General features: G+C 40.5%; 1 protein-coding gene across 2 annotated transcripts in view; it reads right to left on the minus strand.

Moving 5' to 3' along the window:
- The window catches only part of ACACA (acetyl-CoA carboxylase alpha), a 240,065-nt gene that overhangs the window by 193,357 nt on the left and 25,674 nt on the right, over nt 1-21,034 (minus strand). For both annotated transcript variants that reach the window (XM_052657738.1, XM_052657739.1), the window contains exons 2-3: nt 20,801-20,847; nt 17,422-17,674 (exon numbers count right to left, since the gene is read on the minus strand). In XM_052657738.1, coding sequence (XP_052513698.1) covers nt 17,422-17,648 — 227 coding nt within the window. In that variant the 5' untranslated portion in view covers nt 17,649-17,674; nt 20,801-20,847. The remainder of the gene's footprint in view (nt 1-17,421; nt 17,675-20,800; nt 20,848-21,034) is intronic.

Raw genomic sequence — 21,034 nt, forward strand, 5'->3', positions numbered from 1 at the left:
AGCCTACAAGTGGCAACTACCGAGCCCGTACACTGTAGAGTCTATGCTCTGCAACAAGAGAAGCCACTGCAATGAGTAGCCAGAACAGCCCCTGCTTGCCGCAACTAGAGGAAATGTGCATGCAGCAACAAAGCCCCAGCTCAGTCAAAAATAAACAAGAAGAAAGGAGGTGCACAACATTCGTACACACAGTCCCTAGAGATTAGCTTTCAGTTTCCTAGGGAGAAAGAGACGGAGAAGGTATAAACCTAGCATAAATAAAGAACTGTCTAAGAATCAGACAATAAGGGAAGCAAAGTGTTTATCGATAAAATTAAGGTGGTGAAGGGACTGATCATATTGTCTAATCAATAGTTTAGAGAGCAAAGGAATGTTCTGAGGGTCACTTATAATCAAAAAAAGGGGAAAAAAAACCAGAAATATATATTACTTTTAATGATGGGATCCTTCATATAGCCATAATCAGAACTTAGGCACCATGCTAAAAACAAGATGATAAAGTGGAAAGATACAGAAGACCTCAAAATCTTTATTTCGCACCTACCTTTTCTCAGGAAGCTTTTACAGAATGTTGTCTTCCAAAAAGATGAAGTAAACCGAGAAAAAAGGAGACAAGGAATGCAAGAAATAGCACAGAAGAAAAAGAAGGGAATTCTCTCAGATGACTGTTAAAACTGGAGGACAGACTGCTCTAGGAAGAACGTCCCCCTGAAAAAATGGACAGATGGCCCACTGTACTTAACCACAGAAAAACAGAATAAAACTCTGTGTGCGTATGGACGTGTGTAATAAATATATATACGAATATATGTGTGACCAAGGAAACCAGAATTGAAAGAGATGCATGTACCCCAGTGTTCATCGCAGCACTGTTTACAATACCCAGGACATGGAAGCAGCCTAGATGTCCATCAGCAGACAAATGGATAAGAAAGCTGTGGTACATATACACAATGGAATATTACTCAGCCATTAAAAAGAATGGATTTGAATCAGTTCTAATGAGGTGGATGAAACTGGAGCCTATTGTAAGTCAGAAAGAAAAGCAGCAATACAATACACTAACGCATATATATGTAATTTAGAAAGATGTGTAACGATGACCCTGTATGTGAGACAGCAAAAGAGACACAGATGTAAAGAACAGTCTTTTGGACTCTGTGGGAGAAGGCGAGGGTACGATGATTTGAGAGAATAGCACTGAAACATGTATATTATCATATGTGAAACAGATCGCCAGTCCAAGTTTGATGCATGAGACAGGGTGCTCAGGGCTGATGCACTGGGACGACCCTGAGGGATGGGATGGGGAGGGCAGTGGAAGGGGGGTTCAGGATGGGGAACACATGTACATCCATGGAGGATTCATGTCGATGTATGGCAAAAATCACTACAATATTGTAAAGTAATTAGCCTCCAATTAAAATAAATAAATAATAAAATAAAATATTAAATAAATATATGTGTGTATTGCTTGTATATATGTTTGTTTTATATATATAAAAATATTATATATTTATATTTAGACAAATATAAGTCATTTTATATTTATTAAAATATATAAAACATGATAGAAAGTCATATATTATGTATAAAACAATGTATAATATGTATAGGTAAAATATACCAGTTGCTTTTTACTTATTTGACTCTCAGTGGAAGATACGCTTGCTTCATCCTGCAACAGGTGGAACAAGCCAAGTAAAAAGGAACAAAGGATGATTATTTTAAAGACAACCTTTGCCAAATTGGTGTTTTTCATTTGTTTCTATATTTGCCAGGGTCTATTCAATTTTCATTTTTCAAAACAAAAACTCCAGGATGCAAAAAGAAATAAGTACACAAACACACACAGGAGATACTAGAGAGACGTTTAATGACTGCCACCAAGCAAGTCATTCAGGCCTTTCAAGCCGCCCCTCTGCTGGAGACGCACAGACCTGCAAGAGGTCTCAAAGAAGGGACTTCCGTGGTGGTCCCGTGGTTAAGAATGCGCCTTCCAGTGCCCTGGATGCAGGTCCGGTCCCCGGTTGAGGAACTAAGGTACCACATGCCGTGGAGCATCTAAGCCTGCGTACCGCAACTACTGAGCCCGGGCCCTCCAGAGCCCTGGCGCCACAACTAGAGAGTCTGCACGTCGCAGCTGCTAACGTGGCTGCAACTACTGAACCTGCACGCCATAGCTAGAGTCCATGCTCCAAAACAGAGATCCCGCGTGCTGCTACCAAGACCCAATGTGGTCAAATAAACAAATTAAAAAGAGAGAGAGAAGTCTTAAGAAGGCCAAGTAGGCCCGATTTACTTCCTCCTCAGGTTAAGTTCTAAGAGCAGGAAGAAGAAAGATTCAAGGCAGGACACCTTGGCACCTGCAACAACTCCAGGCTGGCTGCCCACTCTCACACGATGCCAGGACAACAGCAGAGGGCACCTTTCCTGGCCCTAGAGACATAGTCTAAAAAAGTTTTCTGCAAAACTACCTTTGACAGGATGCTACCTACTATCCAGAGTTGCTATTTTCCTTCAATATAGATGAAAAGACTTCACTCTTGAAAGTCCAGCCAAGCCCAACGAACACACTTGGCACAGACTGAGTGAGGTCCCTTAACCAGAGAGCAGCTCGCAGCAAGGTCTACACAAGGGTGCTTGCTTTCAACGTAGCTACGTCACACGTGGTCTCAGATACCTTTTGTTCAAATTCTGAGTATAAAATAAAGGTTCAGAAATTCAGAAGCAAACATGAGATTTTTAATTCATTTCCTTAAGAAAAAAAAAAAGTTTCTTACAGACCCACACAAAAAAAAATCATCAAATCAGATTGCCCATAAATTCCAGGGCTTAGCTGTCAACACCTTTACTGCTTTTAAAAGGCATATATTGCCTAGATAGGGCCCTCTAACACTTACCTTTGAAGCATGTAATATCTCATCTCCTTACTCTCCTCCGCAGAACCCTCCATATCAAGATGGTAAAGGAACAGAGGTTTTTCTCTTCAGCTGTCGGCCTTGTAAACACAAGCTGGAGTTCGCCCTCCTGCTGCAGGTGCTTAAAACCCAGGAGGACAAAAGATCCTGTGCCTTCTGCCTACTTCTTGGCCCTGCTTCAGTCAGAGTAGAGTATTCCTCATGGCCTCAAACCACAGGCTTTTTGTCTACTCTGTCCCCAATCTCCATACTTCCCCTCCTGTTTGCACCTCCCCCCCATTACAACGGGCTCCCACACAGCATCAGCTGATTTCCCAAGGGGACAGAGAGGAGAGGGGGAGAAATATAAAAGTGGGTATAACTCTAAAGTAGATCTCAGCAGCTTGTGCCTTAGCTGCAGCAAAAGTGCTTTAACAACGGTCACTTTCTTCTGACGGTCACTAGAGAGAGGCTCCGCAGCCTCTCCAGGCTGCCAGGGACACGTGACAGGGAAGGTTCAGGGCAAAAAGAGAAGGCCAAGCTTATGAGGACAGCTATGCCCAGAAAATAATGGGGTCAGGAAATCCAGAGGGAGGAGGAAAGAACAGGTGATTTCTGAGACCCAATCACAATAAGACTGAATTTCAGACTCCAAGATTGGGGGAGAGCAGGTCAAGAGGGAAAGCAAGTCGGTCGGAAGGACGAGACACGCCACCACTGAGGAACTTGGAATAAAGTGCAAGTCACAACTCTAATTTTTAGGCCAGAGTAGTGGTGTACACACACACACACCTTTTTAAAAAACAACAAAAACCTATGATTTTATTCACTAAAATTTGAGAATAAGACTGGAGCTGGCACAAACAGGGTAACAGAGAGGATGTGGATAAAAATCACAGAAACGTAAAGGGGCCCAGATAAGCATTTTAGACACAGAGGTCTAACCCAGCGTTTAAGCAGGGAAGAAAAATCCTACCTAAAAAGCCACTGGGACACATCTATTGTTATGCTCATTTGCCACAGAAGGACAAATCAACTTAAATAAAGAAATGGTGACTGAAAGGGAAATGGTATCCTGTTTTAGCTTTTAATTAAGTAGATGCTGAAAATACTGCTCCCTTGTCATGGCAGAAAAGATCATGATTTCCTGAGCCAAGTCCTCAGGAATGGTATTAATTCACCAGTCGCATCTAACCTGATTCAGGCACCACAGAAAAATTCCTTCTCACCGAAATGTTGAATACAAATGGTTAACTCTTATCTGATGCAACTATGCTGAGAATCTATTAACATTCCACGAAAACCCTTCAAAACAGAAGTACACAAATGACCTGGAACACAGATAAAAATCAAACAGAAGATAAATTATTAAGACAAACCTTGATGTTAGGACATTCGGGTGACCCAAGGTGCAAAGACTCAATCAGGCCACTCGCTCAATATGACCATTAGTCATAATTAAAAAAAAAAAGAAAAGGAAGTCCTGGATTGGTTTCTGGACTCTGCATCACTCCTTTTGCACTGTGCTAACGTCTGATAAAGTCAGTAAAGTTCATTTTTTCCTTTAAAGAAGCAGATGCAGAGGAATCCTCCTATCTTGATCTCTCTTCAGGATAACAAGTCTCGAAAAACGGAGCACTGAAGCCTTTGGTTCAGAACAATTACAGTGACCACAGGTGTAGAAGCAGCTTAATTTTTACATACATCTAAGGGTCTCCAGATACAGGCACTTTCCAGCAGAGAATCACTCTCTGCCTTTGTTATGTTAAGTTCAACATTCAAAAAGCAAAGCATAGCATATAGGAAAAAAGCAGGCTATTTTGCTCTTGATTATATAAAAAAATATACTGAAGAGGCACTCTCGGGAATCAAGCTTGTGCCTCCCTTCACCAAAGGGATCTTTCTAAAACAACCAAACGCTAACACGGCACACCCAGCTCCAAAACAAAGCTAGTGTTTCTCATCTTTTACGGATGCTGCCCACCATCTTCCTGTAATGTGAGAACACAAGAAATAAAAGGCCACATTTCGTTCCTCCAAATTCAAGGCACCCTCATTTTTAATCTAACATGAAAAGAGAGTGTCCGAAGTAGACACATACCTGGCACCAAATCCAACTAGAAGCCCACACTGACCCCAGCATTGAAACATGCCAAGCACCAAGGATGACGTAGCAGTTTATCCGGCAGACAGTGATGCATTTAGCTGGCTCCGTTGCAAGGCAGTCTGAGTTATACTGCAGCATGCGCTGGGAGAGTGTTTTTACACTGGGGCTTTCCCAAGCAAAGAAATCTTGGATCAGGGATGTACCTCTTTGGAAAATCAGTCTGCTGTTAGGGACTTCCCTCCTGTTCCAGGGGCTGAGATTCTACGCTCCCAAGCTGGGGGGGTGGGGGGTGGGCGTGGTGGGTAGCTGGGTTTGATCCCTGGTCAGGGAACTAGGAAATGGCAACCCACTCCGGTATTCTCGCCTGGGAAATTCCATTGACAGAGGAGCCTGATGGGCTACAGTCCAGGTGGTCACAAAGAATCTGATACGATTGAGTGCACGCACACACACACACACACACACACACACACACACGGTACTAGATCTCACACACACACACACACAGTACTAGATCACACACACACACGGTACTAGATCTCTCACACACACACACACACACACACACACACGGTACTAGATCTCACACGCCACAGCTAAGAGTTTGCATGCTGCAACCACGGTACTAGATGACACACACACACACACACACACACACACACACACGGTACTAGATCTCACACACACACACACGGTACTAGATCACACACACACACACGGTACTAGATCTCACACACACACACACACACACGGTACTAGATCACACACACACACACACACACACACACACACACACACACACACACTGTACTAGATCTCACACGCCACAGCTAAGAGTTTGCATGCTGCAACCAAAGAGCCCGGCAATGAAGATGGAAGACCACACATACCACAACTAAGATGGCAAAGCCAGATAAATGAATATTGAAAAAAAAAAAGAAGAATAGGATCAACTGGCCATGTATATTAAAAGGTTTAGCTGTGGAACTTCCCTGGTGCTCTAGTGGTTAAGCATCCACCCTGCAAGGCAGAGGACTCAGGGTTGATCCCTGGTTAGGGAACTAAGATCCACATGCCACAAAGCAACTAAGCTCACACGCTGCCACTACTGAGCCCACACTCCAGAGCCCCTGTGCCACAACTAGAGAGTCCAAGTATCACAACCACTGAAACCCATGTGCTCTGGAGCCCACACGCTGCGACAAGAGAATCCGTAAGCCATAATGAAAGATCCCGAATGATGCAACAAAGATCTTGTGTGTGACAACTAAGGCCCAATGCGGCCAAATAAACAAACAAGATAAAAGGTTTAGCTGTGGACACGAAGTGCTTCACTCATCTATATACCTCCCCCTGTAGCAATGCCACAAAGGCTTGATAACTACGGCTTTGCAGTAGGTTTTTGAAATCAGTAGTATAAGTCTTCCAATTTTTGCTCTCCTTTTCCATAACTGTTTTGTCTATTCCAGGTCCTTTGGGTTTCCATGTAAATTCTAAGACAAATTTGTCAAAGTCTAAAAAGAAAAAAAGAGCCTGCTGGGATTTTGCCTGAACTGTGAGTTTATAGATCAGTTTAGGGGAAAATCATCACTTTGACAATACTGAGTTTTCCAATCCCCAAACATGAACTGCCTCTTCATTTACAGGCAGACCTCAGAGATACTGAGAATCTGGTTCCAGACCACCACAATAAAGTGAATACTGCAATAAAGAGAGTCACAATAATTTTTTGGTTTCCCGGTGCATAGAAAAATTATGTTTACTCTATACTGTAGTCATTAAGTGTGCAATAATAGTATCATGTCCACAGAAAAAGTGTACATACCTTAATTTTTTAAAAATGTATTGCTAAAAATTGCTAACCATCATCTGATAATGCAGGGTTGCCACAAACCTTCACATTGTAAAATGCAATTATCTATGTAGCACAATAAAATGAGCACAATCTTAAAAAGGTATGTGTATATTCGGACTTTTTAATTGGGCTTCCCAGGTGGCTCAGGGGTAAAGAATTCACCTGCCAAGCAGGAGACATAGTTTCAGTCCCTGGGTCGGGAAGATCCCCTGGAGAGAGAAGGAAATGGCAACTCACTCCAGTATTCTCGCCTGGGAAATCCCATGGACAGAGGAGCCTGGTGGGCTACATCCATGGGGTTGAGAAAGAATCGGATATGATTTAGTGACTAAACAGCAGTAGCAGCAGACTTTAATTTCTCTCAGCAATGTAACATAATTTTAAGTTACAAGTCTTATTCTTTTTTGTTAAATTTGATTCCTAAGTATTTTATTCTTTTTGATGCCATTCTGAATAAAATTATTTCAGTTTTTTTTTTTTGCTTGCTCATTGCTAGCTAGTACATAGAAATGCAACTAATTTTTGTATATGAATCTTATACCCATTTAAAAATCCTTAACTTTATTGAGATATAATTCACATACCATATATTTCAGCCGTTTAAGGTGTATAATTCAATGGCTTTTATTATAGTCACAGAGTTGCAAACCATCAGCACAGTCCATTTTAGAACATTTTCATTACCCGCCAAAGAAACCCTATACTCAGCAGCAGTCAGTCCGAATTTCCCTCAAACCACTCCCCAGTTCTAAGCAATGACTAATCTACTTTCCATCTTTATAGATTTGCCTATTCCAGATGTATAAGTGGGATGATATCATGTGTGGCTTCTCTCACTTAGCACAATGCTTTCATGTTATAACATGTATCCATACCTCATTTCGCTTTATAGAAAACTTTCCACTGTGTGGACATACCACATTTTGATTATCCATTTATCAATTGATGGGTATTGGGTTGTTTCCACTCGGTAGTTATTATGAGTAATGTTGCTGTGAACATTCACATACAAGTTTTTAAGGGAACATATGCTTTCATTTCTCGTAGGTAATTAGGAGTGAAATTATTAGATCATATGGCAAATATTTAGTTTTAGAAGAAATTTGCAAATTATTTTCCAGACTGGCTGGAAAACAATTTACATTCATTTACATTCCCACCAACTACCCACAGAAGATCCAATTATTCCATATTCTTGCAAACATTTGGGGTTGTCACTTATCTTTATTTTAGGCACTCTGACAGTTGTATACTAGTATCTTACTGTCTTAATTTGTACTTCCCTAACAGCTAGTGATTTAAAACATCTTTTCACATCTTTATTTGCCATCTGTACATCCTCTGGTGACATTCGCTTATTTCTCTCTCCTTATTGAAAATATTATTTATTGATTTATTGTTGTCATACTTTTAACAAATTCTTTAAACATGTTTTCCTTTAGTTCTTTGAATACATTTATGATAGTTGCTTTGAAGACTTGTCTGCTAATCCAGCATCTAAATGCTCAGAGACAGTTTGTGTTGATCTTTTTTTTCTAAATATGGCCTACACTTGCCCATTTCATGTCTCTATGACTTTTAACATACTAAATACTTTATTGTAGCAAGTATGGATTCTGATTTCTTTCACCCATGAAGACTGCTGCTGTTACTAATGTTTGCTCACTGGTTTTTCTTTCTTGGTTTAATAATTTGCCTGGGCTAAATCTGTGAGATCTGCCTCTCTCAAATGTGTAGTCGTTACTGTCTCCATTCATTTTGTGCATGTTTTTATGTTTGAACCTCCTTTCTAGGGATTACTTCTCTACTTGTAAAACTTAATCAGTCAGTGTTTAGGCAGTGGTTACACGCAAACACCTGAAGCCAGTAAGTAAGGCTTTTGCATCCTGTCCATGTGCCCGTGTATGCAGTAGAGTAGCACATTCAAAGTTCAGGACATTTTCAAGTTACAGCCTGGCTTCCGCTTTCTGCTGAGCCTTATCACGCCTACTCTGTGCAGGCATGCAGCTTCAACCAGCAATATGCTTATCCCAACCACAAACACACCTCAAGCTAGGAGAGCCGGTGGCCTCCCTCTCTCTTCTGCTGCAGGGATCGTCACTGACAGCAGGGTACCACCTACTACTCAAAAGGAATATGCTCCCTTCAACTGCAGCAACACCAACACCCATCCTCAGGGCACACCCACAGCAGCAAAACCTCCATGCCAACCAAGCTGAGGGCAGGGACTAGGAATACTCCTGGCAAAAACACCACAGACGCCTACTGTTCTTATGGAATTTCAGCAGCTTTTCAAACATAAACTTTTCTCAGACTGTTGTATGCTTTACAGTTGATCTGAAGGCTGAAATGGTTTTGTCAAGCTTTAGAGCTGCTTTTTGGTGTTAAGGATTTGTTCATCTCCTCACTCAGTTACAGCTGGAAGTCCTGCTTGTTTTATTTACTCTTGAAATGTAACGTCACAGAATAAAGTGCCAAAGTCTTAATAACACATTTAGTTAATTTCACATACATATACACACATAACCAACCACTCCATTAGGGTACAGGTCATTTTCAGAGTCTCAGAAGGATCCAGTGTGCTTTCTTCCCAGTCAACATCTTCCCCAGTGTAAACACTATTCTGAATGCTATCACCATCAATCAGTTTTGCCTACTTCTGAACTTCATATGTATGCTGTCCTACTGCATGTATCTGATCAACATTATGCTCATGAAATCCACCCATGATGTGGCATAGCAGTACTTGGGTTTCACTGTGTCTAACAGGACACTGAGTGACTACTGCATGATTTATCTATTCATTCAATTGATGGACATCCGTGTTACTTACAAATTTTGATTAGACTTGTACTTGGTTTCTGGTGGACAAATGCACTCATTTCTTTTGGACAAATAGCCAGGAATGGCTTTGCTTATTGATAGAATATGTATGTTTACTGTAAAAGATACTACCCCAAAGTGGTTGTGCCCACTTTTATTTCCATCAGCTATGTGTGAGACTTTCACATACATACATGTATCTCACACCCTTGCTAACACTTGACATTGTCAGTTTTTTAATTTTGGCCTTTTGGGATGGCAATTAATTCACTGTGATTTCTAATTTGCAAATCCCAGATGACCGATAATATTAAACACCTTTTCATAAGCTTATTTGCCGGCTGGGTATCTTCTTTTCTGAAGTTCAAGTCTTTTCCCTATATTTCTATTGGATTGAAATGTCTTCAAAAGACATTGAAACATCTTTTTCTTACTGATTTATAGGATTCCGGCAGTGAGATTAATTAATATTCTTCTTTCAGCAACAGAGAACAATTAGGCAAAAAATCATCAAGAATACAGAAAAATAATGCAATCGAAAAACTCAACTGACATGTATAGAAACTGGAAGGCCAAATTACCAGAAGAGAATATCAAAATAGGAGAAAGAACAAGAAGAATTTCACAGCCCAGGCAGCGCTTGAGAAGAACCTTGAAACTTAAAGTCTCCAAAGTGTGAAAGGAATTTCAACAGTCAGGGGAAGAGCATTCCAACAAGAAAACCTGAGAGAGGGTTGGGGCAGGAGAAGGAAAGAGAGGGAGAGGGGAGATAGTGGGAGGACTCCAGTGGGAGGGCAGGCAAGCGAGCAGATTCGATGATGCCCTCGAGTAACTGCTGTCTTCTCTTCCTTGCCATCGACTTCGTAAGAGCTGAACTGTTGAAATTCCTGCTCTTTCACCATTTGTTCACCACTTAATCTCTTGCCATCTGCTAAAGCTGTTCATCTCAAGCTCTCCAACTCACTCCCTGGTGCTTTCTCTCCAGCTTCCATCACCATTCACCACTTCACGCTACGTCTTCTACCTTTAAATGATCTTCCCCATGGTTCTCCTTCTACCTCACTAATCATTTCCTTGTCCCCTTTTTCCTCCTCCTCTCATCAAAAGGTAGACAGTTCCTTAAGATACATTTCCCTTCTGCCGATCTCCTCTTCCTCATAATGATCCAATCTACTTGCACAACTTTAATTTCAATGCAACAAACTTTATTAAGCATATACTATACCCCCGGCATTGCTCTAAACTCTGAGAAAGTAGTTCTCAGCTCAGGTTTCAGATCAGACTCACCTGGAGAGTAGCAGAAGACCAGAGACTGTAACTTAATTAGTCTGGGACAGGGCTCAGGAATCCCTGTTTCTTTAAAGCTCTGCACGTGATTCTATTTCACAGTCAAACCTCAATACTGTGTTCCATTTTGCACATGTCTTAGTGTGACATACACGATCCTTATTGATCTGACCTCTGTCTTACCAACCTCTTCTTCCATTGCACTAACCACCCTGTCCCCCTTATATTCCAGTACTACTCAATGTCTTATAACTGCCTGAACATGCTAGATGTTTCCACAATCTGGTACCTTTACACACGTTGTCAACCCCACCATCTCTACCCTTCCTCCTACACACAAACCTACCTGTTAGCTTGTCTGTTTTATGTTCATCCTTCAAAACCTAGTTCAAACATCTCTGAGACATAACAGATCTCATTAAGCCCGCCGTAATAATGATTATAGCTGTCATATTACAAATAACATTAGGACCCCGGCCCAATGTGTGGCTATAAAGTCATACGTAACAGGGACCCAGTGAATAGTGCTGTGAGATAATCAGTTTACATCAGAAAGATCGCAGTGACCGTGTGGCACTTCCACTGAAGGGGGAAAGAGACCGAAGAAAAAGCCAAAACACTACTGTCATAAGAAATAAGAACAAGAGCGATGGCAGTAACAATGGAAAGAAGGGGATGGATTCAAGAATTATTAGGGGCTGTTTGACAGGAAACAGCAAAATTCTGTAAAGCAATTATCCTTCAATTAAACAATAAATAAATTTTTAAAAAATTATTAGGGGATAGTGTGAAAAAGAATATGTAATTAGGAATGAGGGATAGCTTGGAAGACCAGAGAAATGGCTATGCCATTAATTAAGACAGCCCTAGGGAGAGGATGTAGTATAAGAACAGGGGTTTACAGCAGGCATGGGGGAAAAATGGGGGTCAGGGCTATTTAGGGAGTTTGGGACCAACATGTACACACTGCAATGTTTAAAATGGATAACCAACAAGGACCTACTGTTGGTAGGGCACAGGGGACTCTGCTCAATGTTATGTGGAAGCCTGGAAGGAAGGGGAGTTTGGGGGAGGGAGGATTCATGTATATTACGGCTGAGTCCCTTTGTTGTTCACCCGAAACTATCACATTGTTAAATGGCTATACTTCAATATAAAATAAAAAGTTACCAAAAAAAAAAAAGAAGAGGGCTGAAGCCAGAAAGCCTTGCAGAAGACCACCAATTAAGGGGCATGTGGGAAAAGAAAGCCTACTGAAGCACCTAAGAGATCCTAATGTTATAATGTATTCTGATAATTTGCTATCTTCTTTTTCAACAAGTCACTAATCACTGTCTCCAAAAAGCAGGGAGGGTAACAAGATAGATTAAGAAATTTAAGGAATACAATATACAATGTATGGTCATAGGGGCTTCCCAGGGGGCGCTAGTGGTAAAGAACCCGCCTATCGATGCAGAGACACTGGTTCAATCCCTGGGTCAAGAAGATCCCCTCCTGGAGGAGGGCAGGCAACCCACTCTAATATTCTTGCCTGAAGAATCCATGGACAGAGAAGCCTGGCGGGCTACAATCCATAGGGTCACAAAAAAGTCAGACACAACTGAAGTGACTTAGTGCGTGCACACACACACATGCATGGTCCTAGACTGGGTACCAGTTTGGATGAACCAGGATTTTGGAGTCAACTGAAGAAACTTTAATATGACGTACATATGAGATGAGATGAAAATATATTGAAATACAAAAGTGGAAACTTTTGACAAAAACAGAGATTGTCAAACAGTGTGTACTGGATGATCTCATTTCAATAGTGAGAAATGCAATGTGCCCACGTGCACAGATAAGGACTCAGAAGACTATACAACAGGGTGTGAGCAGGAGTTATCTCTGGGTGATGGATAAACAAGGATTTATTTTTGCTTTCTTGTATTTTGTTTTTAATTTTTCTTACTGCTTCTTTGATAAAGCATTCTTTGAAAATATTTTTTTTCTAGGACTTCCCTGGCTGTCCAGGGGTTAAGAATCTGCCTTGCAGGGCAGGGGACAGGTGTTCAATCCCTGGTCTGGGAACTAAGATCCCATGTGTCATGGAGCAACTAAGCTCATGTGCTATAACTACTGAGTCAGCACTCTAGAGCACGTGCTCTGCAACAGAAGTCACTATAATGAGAAGTCAGTGCAGCACAGCAAAGAGGAGCCCCTGCTCGCTGCAACTAGAGAAAGCCTGGGCACAGAAACGAAGAGCCAGTGAGCCACAAATAAATAAATATCAAATACATATATATGTGTATATATTTCCAACTTCTGTCTCTTTTAAATAAGGCTGACATTTAATCAGAGGAAAACTGCTCAGAGAACACCAACATATCTATGACACCCAAGGTGTGAGTTAGGTCTAGTGGCTAACAGTATGAGCTCTGACTGAATTCCATACACAATGTGCTCTGTGACCTCCGGCATGTTACTTAACCTGTGTCTCAATTCCCCACCCTACATGGTGGGTCATAAAAGTAACATTATTTGGCTCATGGAGATTAATTGTGACACCCCACGTAAAGTATGTCAGAGAGTTCGACATGTAATAGTCAAGCACGCGATGATTCGATCCCTGGAAGGGGAACCAAGATCCCACAGGCCACTGGCCAACTAAACCTGCGTGCCACAACTGAGACCCTAGGCAGCCAAAAATAAATAAGTTAAAAAAAAAAAAAAAGCTTCAAAACTCTCTAGTTTAATGCTTCTGAAGAGTCAAACATGTTATAGGCAATCTCACATGTGAGTTCTAAATTTTCTAAGATACTGGTAAAGTTCTTTTCTTTCTAGACCATAAAGGTGATAACGAATATAACTCACCTTCAAGGAGACCTTCCTGAGTGAATTTAATGACTCTCCCCTTCTTCCATAGCACCAACTACTGTCTTAAACCCAGGCAAGAGCACATATTAGGTTTGATTCATATAGATAAACTGTTGGCCATTTGACATTTGGAATAAACATTTTAAGAAGTTTAAGAGACAATTAAGATGGCGTTTCAAACACATGAATTATAGGATAAAAAAAGGTTTAAAGAAATCACAATACCGGCACTTCCCTGGTGGCCCAGTGGCTAAGACTCTGCTCTCCCAATGCTGGGGGCCCTAGTTCTATCCTTGGGTCAGAGAACTAGATTCCACATGCGACAACTAGAAATCCCACACACTGCAACTGAAAGATCCTGCATGCTACAAACAAGATCTGGCACAAAGAAGGAAAGAAATCAAAGTACCTTAAGAGGTAAAAGATGCAACCGTGGGGCTTATCTTCTTCCAACTGGACTTCAACCAGTATACTAGTTGACAAAACTGACTGCAATCTTTGTTTGGTTGACAGTGTGATAGGTGGAGTAATCCGGATTTGCATAGCATTGTAAGTAGGCAGAACAGTCTGACCTCTAGTAGCATTTCACAAGCAGCAGATAAAATGCCAATATCCATACAACCAGGAGCCTCTGTTAAATGCCACCAAACCATACATTAGGTATCAAAATTGAGACACCTATGTTCAGTCTTTAATGGTCTTTCTCCTCAAATGTCCAATACTATTAATGAGGTTCAGAAATAGAGCAACCTAGCTGATATACAGGTCACATAGCCTAGCTCATCTTCTCTCCAACGCACAGTTATCTACCATGAGGTCTATATAGACCCACCAAGCTATAATTACTTTCTAAGGGTATTACTTTCAAATGTCTGCTTAGAGAGTGATTTATCCAGTCTTTCACTAGAGAATATGTGATGCAAATCATCTCCAACTCTGGGAAAGTCTGTTTCCTTTTCCTGCCTACCCATTCATCACACCCACCAGCCTTCTCACTGAGCACCTAAAATCAAGCCCTAACTTGAAAGAGGGGCCCACTCTCATTCTATACTATGGCAGGTATTTCACTGGGCTTTAGATGACTGCCAATGAGTGTCTTCTGAGAATGTACCTGCCTCTTCAATCTATATCACCTGTGAAAGATTACGCTATTCATTCTGGGAGCTAATCCTAAACTCAGCCAGTCTTTATTTAACCTTGGGTTCAAAGGGTGAAAAGGAGTATCTGAATCAATGTCATCATTTTCACAGCTTAGGAATATGAGTCCAAAGAGGTAACACAAATTACCTGCGATCACGTACTTAATTGGTGGCAGATGGCAGAACAGAGTCTTTCTAATATATAAAGTGAATCTGGATCAACTTAAGTTACCCCAAGTGACTTAAATGTATCAACGGAGAACCTGTGCTCTACTTGGAACATTAGCTATCTCAGAAACAAGCAGGAACTGGCACTGTCTCCTTCCCAGGCTGCTGATCACACTTCAATTCATGGTTCCTCCACGAGCTACAGGCATGAGTTTTGCAATGGCAAGGCATGCAAAAAATTATTAGGCACTCATATCATTGACTACACAGTCTTTGCAGTAAGAATCATCAACTTTGGGAATGGTTCGGCAACCATAAACTGCCTTGTAATATCATCAGCTGAATATCTTACAACGGTATTTATCTCACCATTGCCAAACTCACAATTTCCTAACCCAATAAATGGATAGTCTGCTTCACTCGGCCTCAAACTGGACAAATTTCTCAAGATGCTGTGAAGATTTCTCCCGGTGTTTCTCAACAGGAGCAATATGACATTATGAGAACCATCCTCAGTGTGTTGTGTGTGATTATCCAGGACACGGCAGAAGGTTTAGAATCTTTGGTTCTGTCTTCCAAATGCAAGTAACCCCATGAGTCACAACCCCTACACATCTACAAATGACCTCGGGGAGGAAGATGCCATCCACCAGTATTAGCCTTCAGGCCAATCATTAAGTGAAAATTAAGTAAGAAAAAATGTTTACATAAAGATAAAGACCTGACCTCCTTTCCCTGCCACTAAATACTGACTTTCATTCCTCTTTTTTTAGCCCAGAGATTAGATATAATATTCTACTCACTAGCTCCTAAAAACTAGCTTTGTGGGAACTATATAATTAGAACACTTGCATGGTCAGGGAAGTAGAGGAGACAAGTTACTGATATGGAATCAGGGCATCTAACTTTGAATTCCCGTTTTTACCTATTTAGGCAAGTTCTTTTCCCTCTTCAGTCCTCAATTTTATCATCTATTTAAACAAAAGGCATTAGTCTAAATTCTCTCTCTGGTTCACTGAAGTTTTGGGAATCTGTGAAGTAAAACATCATTAACTTTCATAACTCTTTTCTTTGGACCTCCATGTAGCCAAACATGGGTGACCACTGGTACTCACTACTTCCTCTTTCAGAAGCGAGGACCCCAAATCCCCAGGGATAACCGTAAGACAGGACAGTCACATTCAGCCAGATCCAGCATACGATTTTACTACAGATTCTGATTCTCAAGTGTATGAAAAGGAGCTGAATTCTTTTACAAGCCATTAATAATGGAAGCACCAAGATAATAACAGCAGCAACACTCACCCTAATTTATGTTTGTCTAAGCTTACCAATAATCTCAACCCTGGATGCATGTTATAATCACTCAAATACCTTAAAGAAATGCCCCAACTCTAAGCCAAGCCAGTATCAAGTGAATCAGAATCTCTGGGGATGGGGCTCATTTCCCAAGATTCCCCAAGAGATTCTTACGTACAGTGAAAACCAAGAACCACTAATTCAGACCCTGTCATCCAAGAAATGCAAAGCAAATGAGCACAAGGTCACATGTTGGTTGCACAAGCAAACATCAATAAATAAGAATAATGTAGTGATACTATTTATGGACATTCTCAATTACACCCAGAGAACTACATTTCTAGAGGAAAAGGAGAGTTCTACAACAACCCCTTGTTCCTCAATAAAGACTGGCCTTGGGACTTCGCTGGTGACCCAGTGGTTGAGAATCCACCTTGCAATGCAGAGGACACGGGTTCGATCCCTGGTCAGGGAACAAAGATGCCACATGCCAAAGGGCAAGTAAGCCTGTGTACCACAACTACTGTGCTTGTGCTCCAGAGCCGTACTCTGTACAGCCAACATAAATTAAAAAAAAAAAAAAGAATATAACTTCCCGACATGATAAAGCAGTTCAGAGAAAGATTACTACCAGTTTGCCCATCCCTGCAAAAGTCCTATCAGTCATTGGACAGTTACAACAATGTTAGTCCAAGTAATAGAGACTGAAATTCCTCAGCCTCACTTGCTGAGTCTTGTTGCTGAAAGTCCCCTCGTAAGAAGAATAAGAGAACAGTGAGAGGAAACATTTGGGAAAAGAGGCTTTCAAAAACCTGCACCTCAGGCAAAATATATCATCTCCCACTTATTCATCAAAACTTTAAGTCCAGTGATGTAGAAAAAGGGGAAATAATCTTGACTCAAAATATCCTTGCTCTTCCTAAAACAAGATCAGTGAAACCAATAGGACAGGTTCAGTAAGAAAAACATTCAGCTTCTCTGACTTACCTCATGTGTAAGGCCAAACCATCCTGGAGGCTCGAGATCCCCAAGTCAGAGAGCGTGTCTGAGCTGACTGAGGCTGGTGACAGAGAGCCCTCCTTCTCCTCCAGCAGGTCGAGCTTCACCAGGTTGCTAATCTCATCCTCCGAGTTATCTTCAGACACAGAGCCAATTATGAATCGGGAGTGCTGGTTCAGCTCCAGAGGTTTGGCCAAGGAAGAAGGTTCATCCATTGTTCCTTCAAAACGAGCCCTCAGAGCTATGGAGAAGACAAAGAATAAGTGAGAAAAACAGGTTATGAATAATAACCTATATCTGAGGAAAGCCACAAGTTAGACCTAATACACCACAGCTGGCACCTGGAAGCAAGGCAGAGTCTGAGATCTAGTGTTCTTGGCTATTCTCTTTCAAGGACTTTGCTTTCATTTTTTTCTTAATTCTTTTTTTTTTTTTAATTTTGTCCCATACTACACCGCATGTGGGATCCTAGTTCCCTGGGCCAGGGATCAAGCCTCCTGCATTGACAACACAGAGTCCTAACCACGGACCACCAGGGAAGTCCCAAGAATTTTGCTTTCTAAAAGAAAATTCAGATCATGGGAACTACACCTAAAAAAATTAAAATCAGTTCCCTTTCCCTCAAAGAACATTCTCTCTAAAAACTGTAAGCCATTCCCAATGTCTATAAATTTGGTGATGTCCAGGAACTAACAATGACCAATGGAGAAGTCTTTGCAGGCAGGTGAAGGCTGCTTGCTGTGATACTGAGATTTCAGCTGTTAGTATTGGGGCTTCCCCGGCGACTCCAAGGGGAAAGAGTCCGCCTGCAATGCAGGAGTCCCGGGTTTGATCCCTGGGTTGGGGCAGTCCCCTGGAGAAGTGAATGTCTACCCACTCCAGTATTCTTACCTGGAGAAATCCATGGACAGAGAAGCCTGGTGGGTTATAGACCGTGACGTCGCAAAGAGTTGGATACGACTGAGTGACTAACACTGACACTTATTAGAGAGAATGCAGGGTAAGGGTTTGGGGACAGCAATGGGCTTTTGAAACTTGGTGTTTAAAGTTAAGTATACAACTATAACCTGGTTCCAAATATTACACTGTGAGAGACTATGAATTTTATGTAACTGTATATATTTATTATACTTAGGTGAAATAATATATAACAAATTATACATATTTATTATACATAAGTGAAATATATTTATAAATGCACACACATATATAAAGAAAACTAAATGTGTATATATACTACACACTACACACACACACACATATAGTTTGCTTTAAAGCAAATTCCAAATGAGTATTTCTTAATTTAAAAAAATCTTTACTTGTTCCCATGAATTTTTTCTTAAAATTACATCTGTTAAAAATTCACCTCAAAATCTCTGTTTGGGGCTCTAATGTGCTGACTGCTGACACTGATAGGGAGAAAGTGAATCTACTACCAAATTTAAAATCTATAATTACAATTACAGAAGTGTTATCTCAATTAGGTATAAGTTTTCTAAATACCGGGCCTTACTAGTCAAGAGTAGGTGTTACCAACTGCTAACAAACTAATTACCAAAGATCAAAACATAGCTCAAAGATGAAAACAATAATAGAAGCCAAAAGTAAATGAAATAATATTTACTCTGTCATTTCAAAAATCCTATTTTAAAAAGTCAAAACTACACATCAAATTGGTACTGAACAGCTTTACTGCCTGACCAACAATTCTAACTGAGAGAAATGATTCCCAGTTCTGATACTGAGATGCTCTAAGAAAGTTACAATAATAAACTTATTATTAACAACTTCATATGCTATAAACCACTTTGATATATAAAAGTGTTCTTCGACATTACATAATAAAACATCAAGATTTTAAAATATTTGAGAATCATCACTAAATATGTTAAAACCACACAGGCACCATCAGCTTTGTGTAAGTTATGAATCAGAGCTTATTCTTTTACAAAAACCAAACAGGATCTGCAAATGGTAGAGCAGTGGTTCTCCACGTGTGGTTGCTGGACCACGGCAGCAGCCACAGCAACCACGTCACCAGGGCTCTGCCACGGACTAGCTGACCGTACCGAAACCTACGTGTCAGGGCACAGTAATCCATTTTTTAACAAGTCCTGAAATTTGAAAACCACTGTGCTAGAAGAATGGAACAATAATAAAAATCTGGCAGGAATGCTAGAAATTACTTGTAGACATTTCCTAAAAGTGAGCTGGGGATTACTTAATTTTTCATTTTAAAAACTGGAATCAAATATTAATATAAAAGCATCATGTGACAGGAAAAACTTGATGTCTAAATTCACTATACAGGGGACTTCCATGCTTCCACTTCAAGAAGCCCAAGTTCGATCCCTGGTCTGGGAACCAAGATCCCTCATGCTGTGCAGTATGGCCAAAAATAAAATAAATAAATTCCCTATACATTTCTCCTTCAGAATATCAGGTTTCTTTCTTAAAAAAAAATTTAATATCTCCAATTTTATAAAGAGGCTCATTTCCAGAATGCTTGGTTTTCAAAAAAAAAACCAAGTCATTAAAAAGAGGAAAAAAAAAGATATAAGGGGGAAAGGGAGAGAAGGAGAGAGGGAAAAACTGTAACAGATTTACCACTCTGAAGAACACTAACAGGTACAGCAGCAAAAAGGCTGCTTCTTTCATATTTTTAGAGCAGTGACTAATCAAGCTTAAAAATACTAGATTAAAAAAAATTTCCCCCCCCAAAAAATTTTCCAAATTCCATCTCAACTAACAAAGAAAACGATAGTTGCCTTCTTCACAAGAGAAATAAGTAAGGCACTCAGGAACAGATTCTAGTTTATAGTCTAAGCAAAATTAGATAACTGAACACACACACACATACCCCCCATCCTATTGAGAAAGGACCAATTCTCTGATTCCAAGGGAGAAGAAAAAGAAAGGACTACATAAATGAAAGGCTCCATATGGTCAACTTCAAATTGTTCTTTCCAAGCTATGAACATGAAGACAGCCTTCCCTATAGGTTCCAGACACTGAAAGCAGCTAGGAGTCAACAGCTTAAAAGCCTGTCCACCAACTGGCAACTCTACCTGAGTGGTATTCCCAGGCGACAAGCCTACAAAAGTGTATGGAAAATCACTGAGTAGCTGCCAGACACTCTAGAAGCTACTCCACCGCCGTCCCATTTCCACCGATTCCAACCAGAACTGAGGAGAAAAGGTGGTGGATTCCTACAGTCTCACCCACTTCAGGCTACCCCCTCTCAATCTGCTTATATTCTTCTGTGGGAGACAACTTTTAACATGAAAGTCTGCAATTCTTATTTCAGCACATGAACATAAAACTTTTATCACACTGTACACATGAAAGAGCATTATTTGTAACTGACCTCTTATAATTCTTATTGTCTGAGCAGATATCCACTTCCAAAAAGAACTAAAGAGAGAAAGAGAGAGATTTGAAGTGTTTTTTGTTGTTTTTTTTTAAGAAACTCAAATTTTATCAATTGCTGTTTTGTTCATCTTAGTACAAAACTAAATACTCAAAGTATCATTTTTCTGGTCAAATATACTATTTATTAACTTTAAGTTCAAAGTTCAGTTGACTGTTTAAATCTGTAAAT

This window comes from Budorcas taxicolor, chromosome 19 (assembly GCF_023091745.1).
Source record: "Budorcas taxicolor isolate Tak-1 chromosome 19, Takin1.1, whole genome shotgun sequence".
Taxonomy (NCBI): Eukaryota; Metazoa; Chordata; class Mammalia; order Artiodactyla; family Bovidae; genus Budorcas; species Budorcas taxicolor.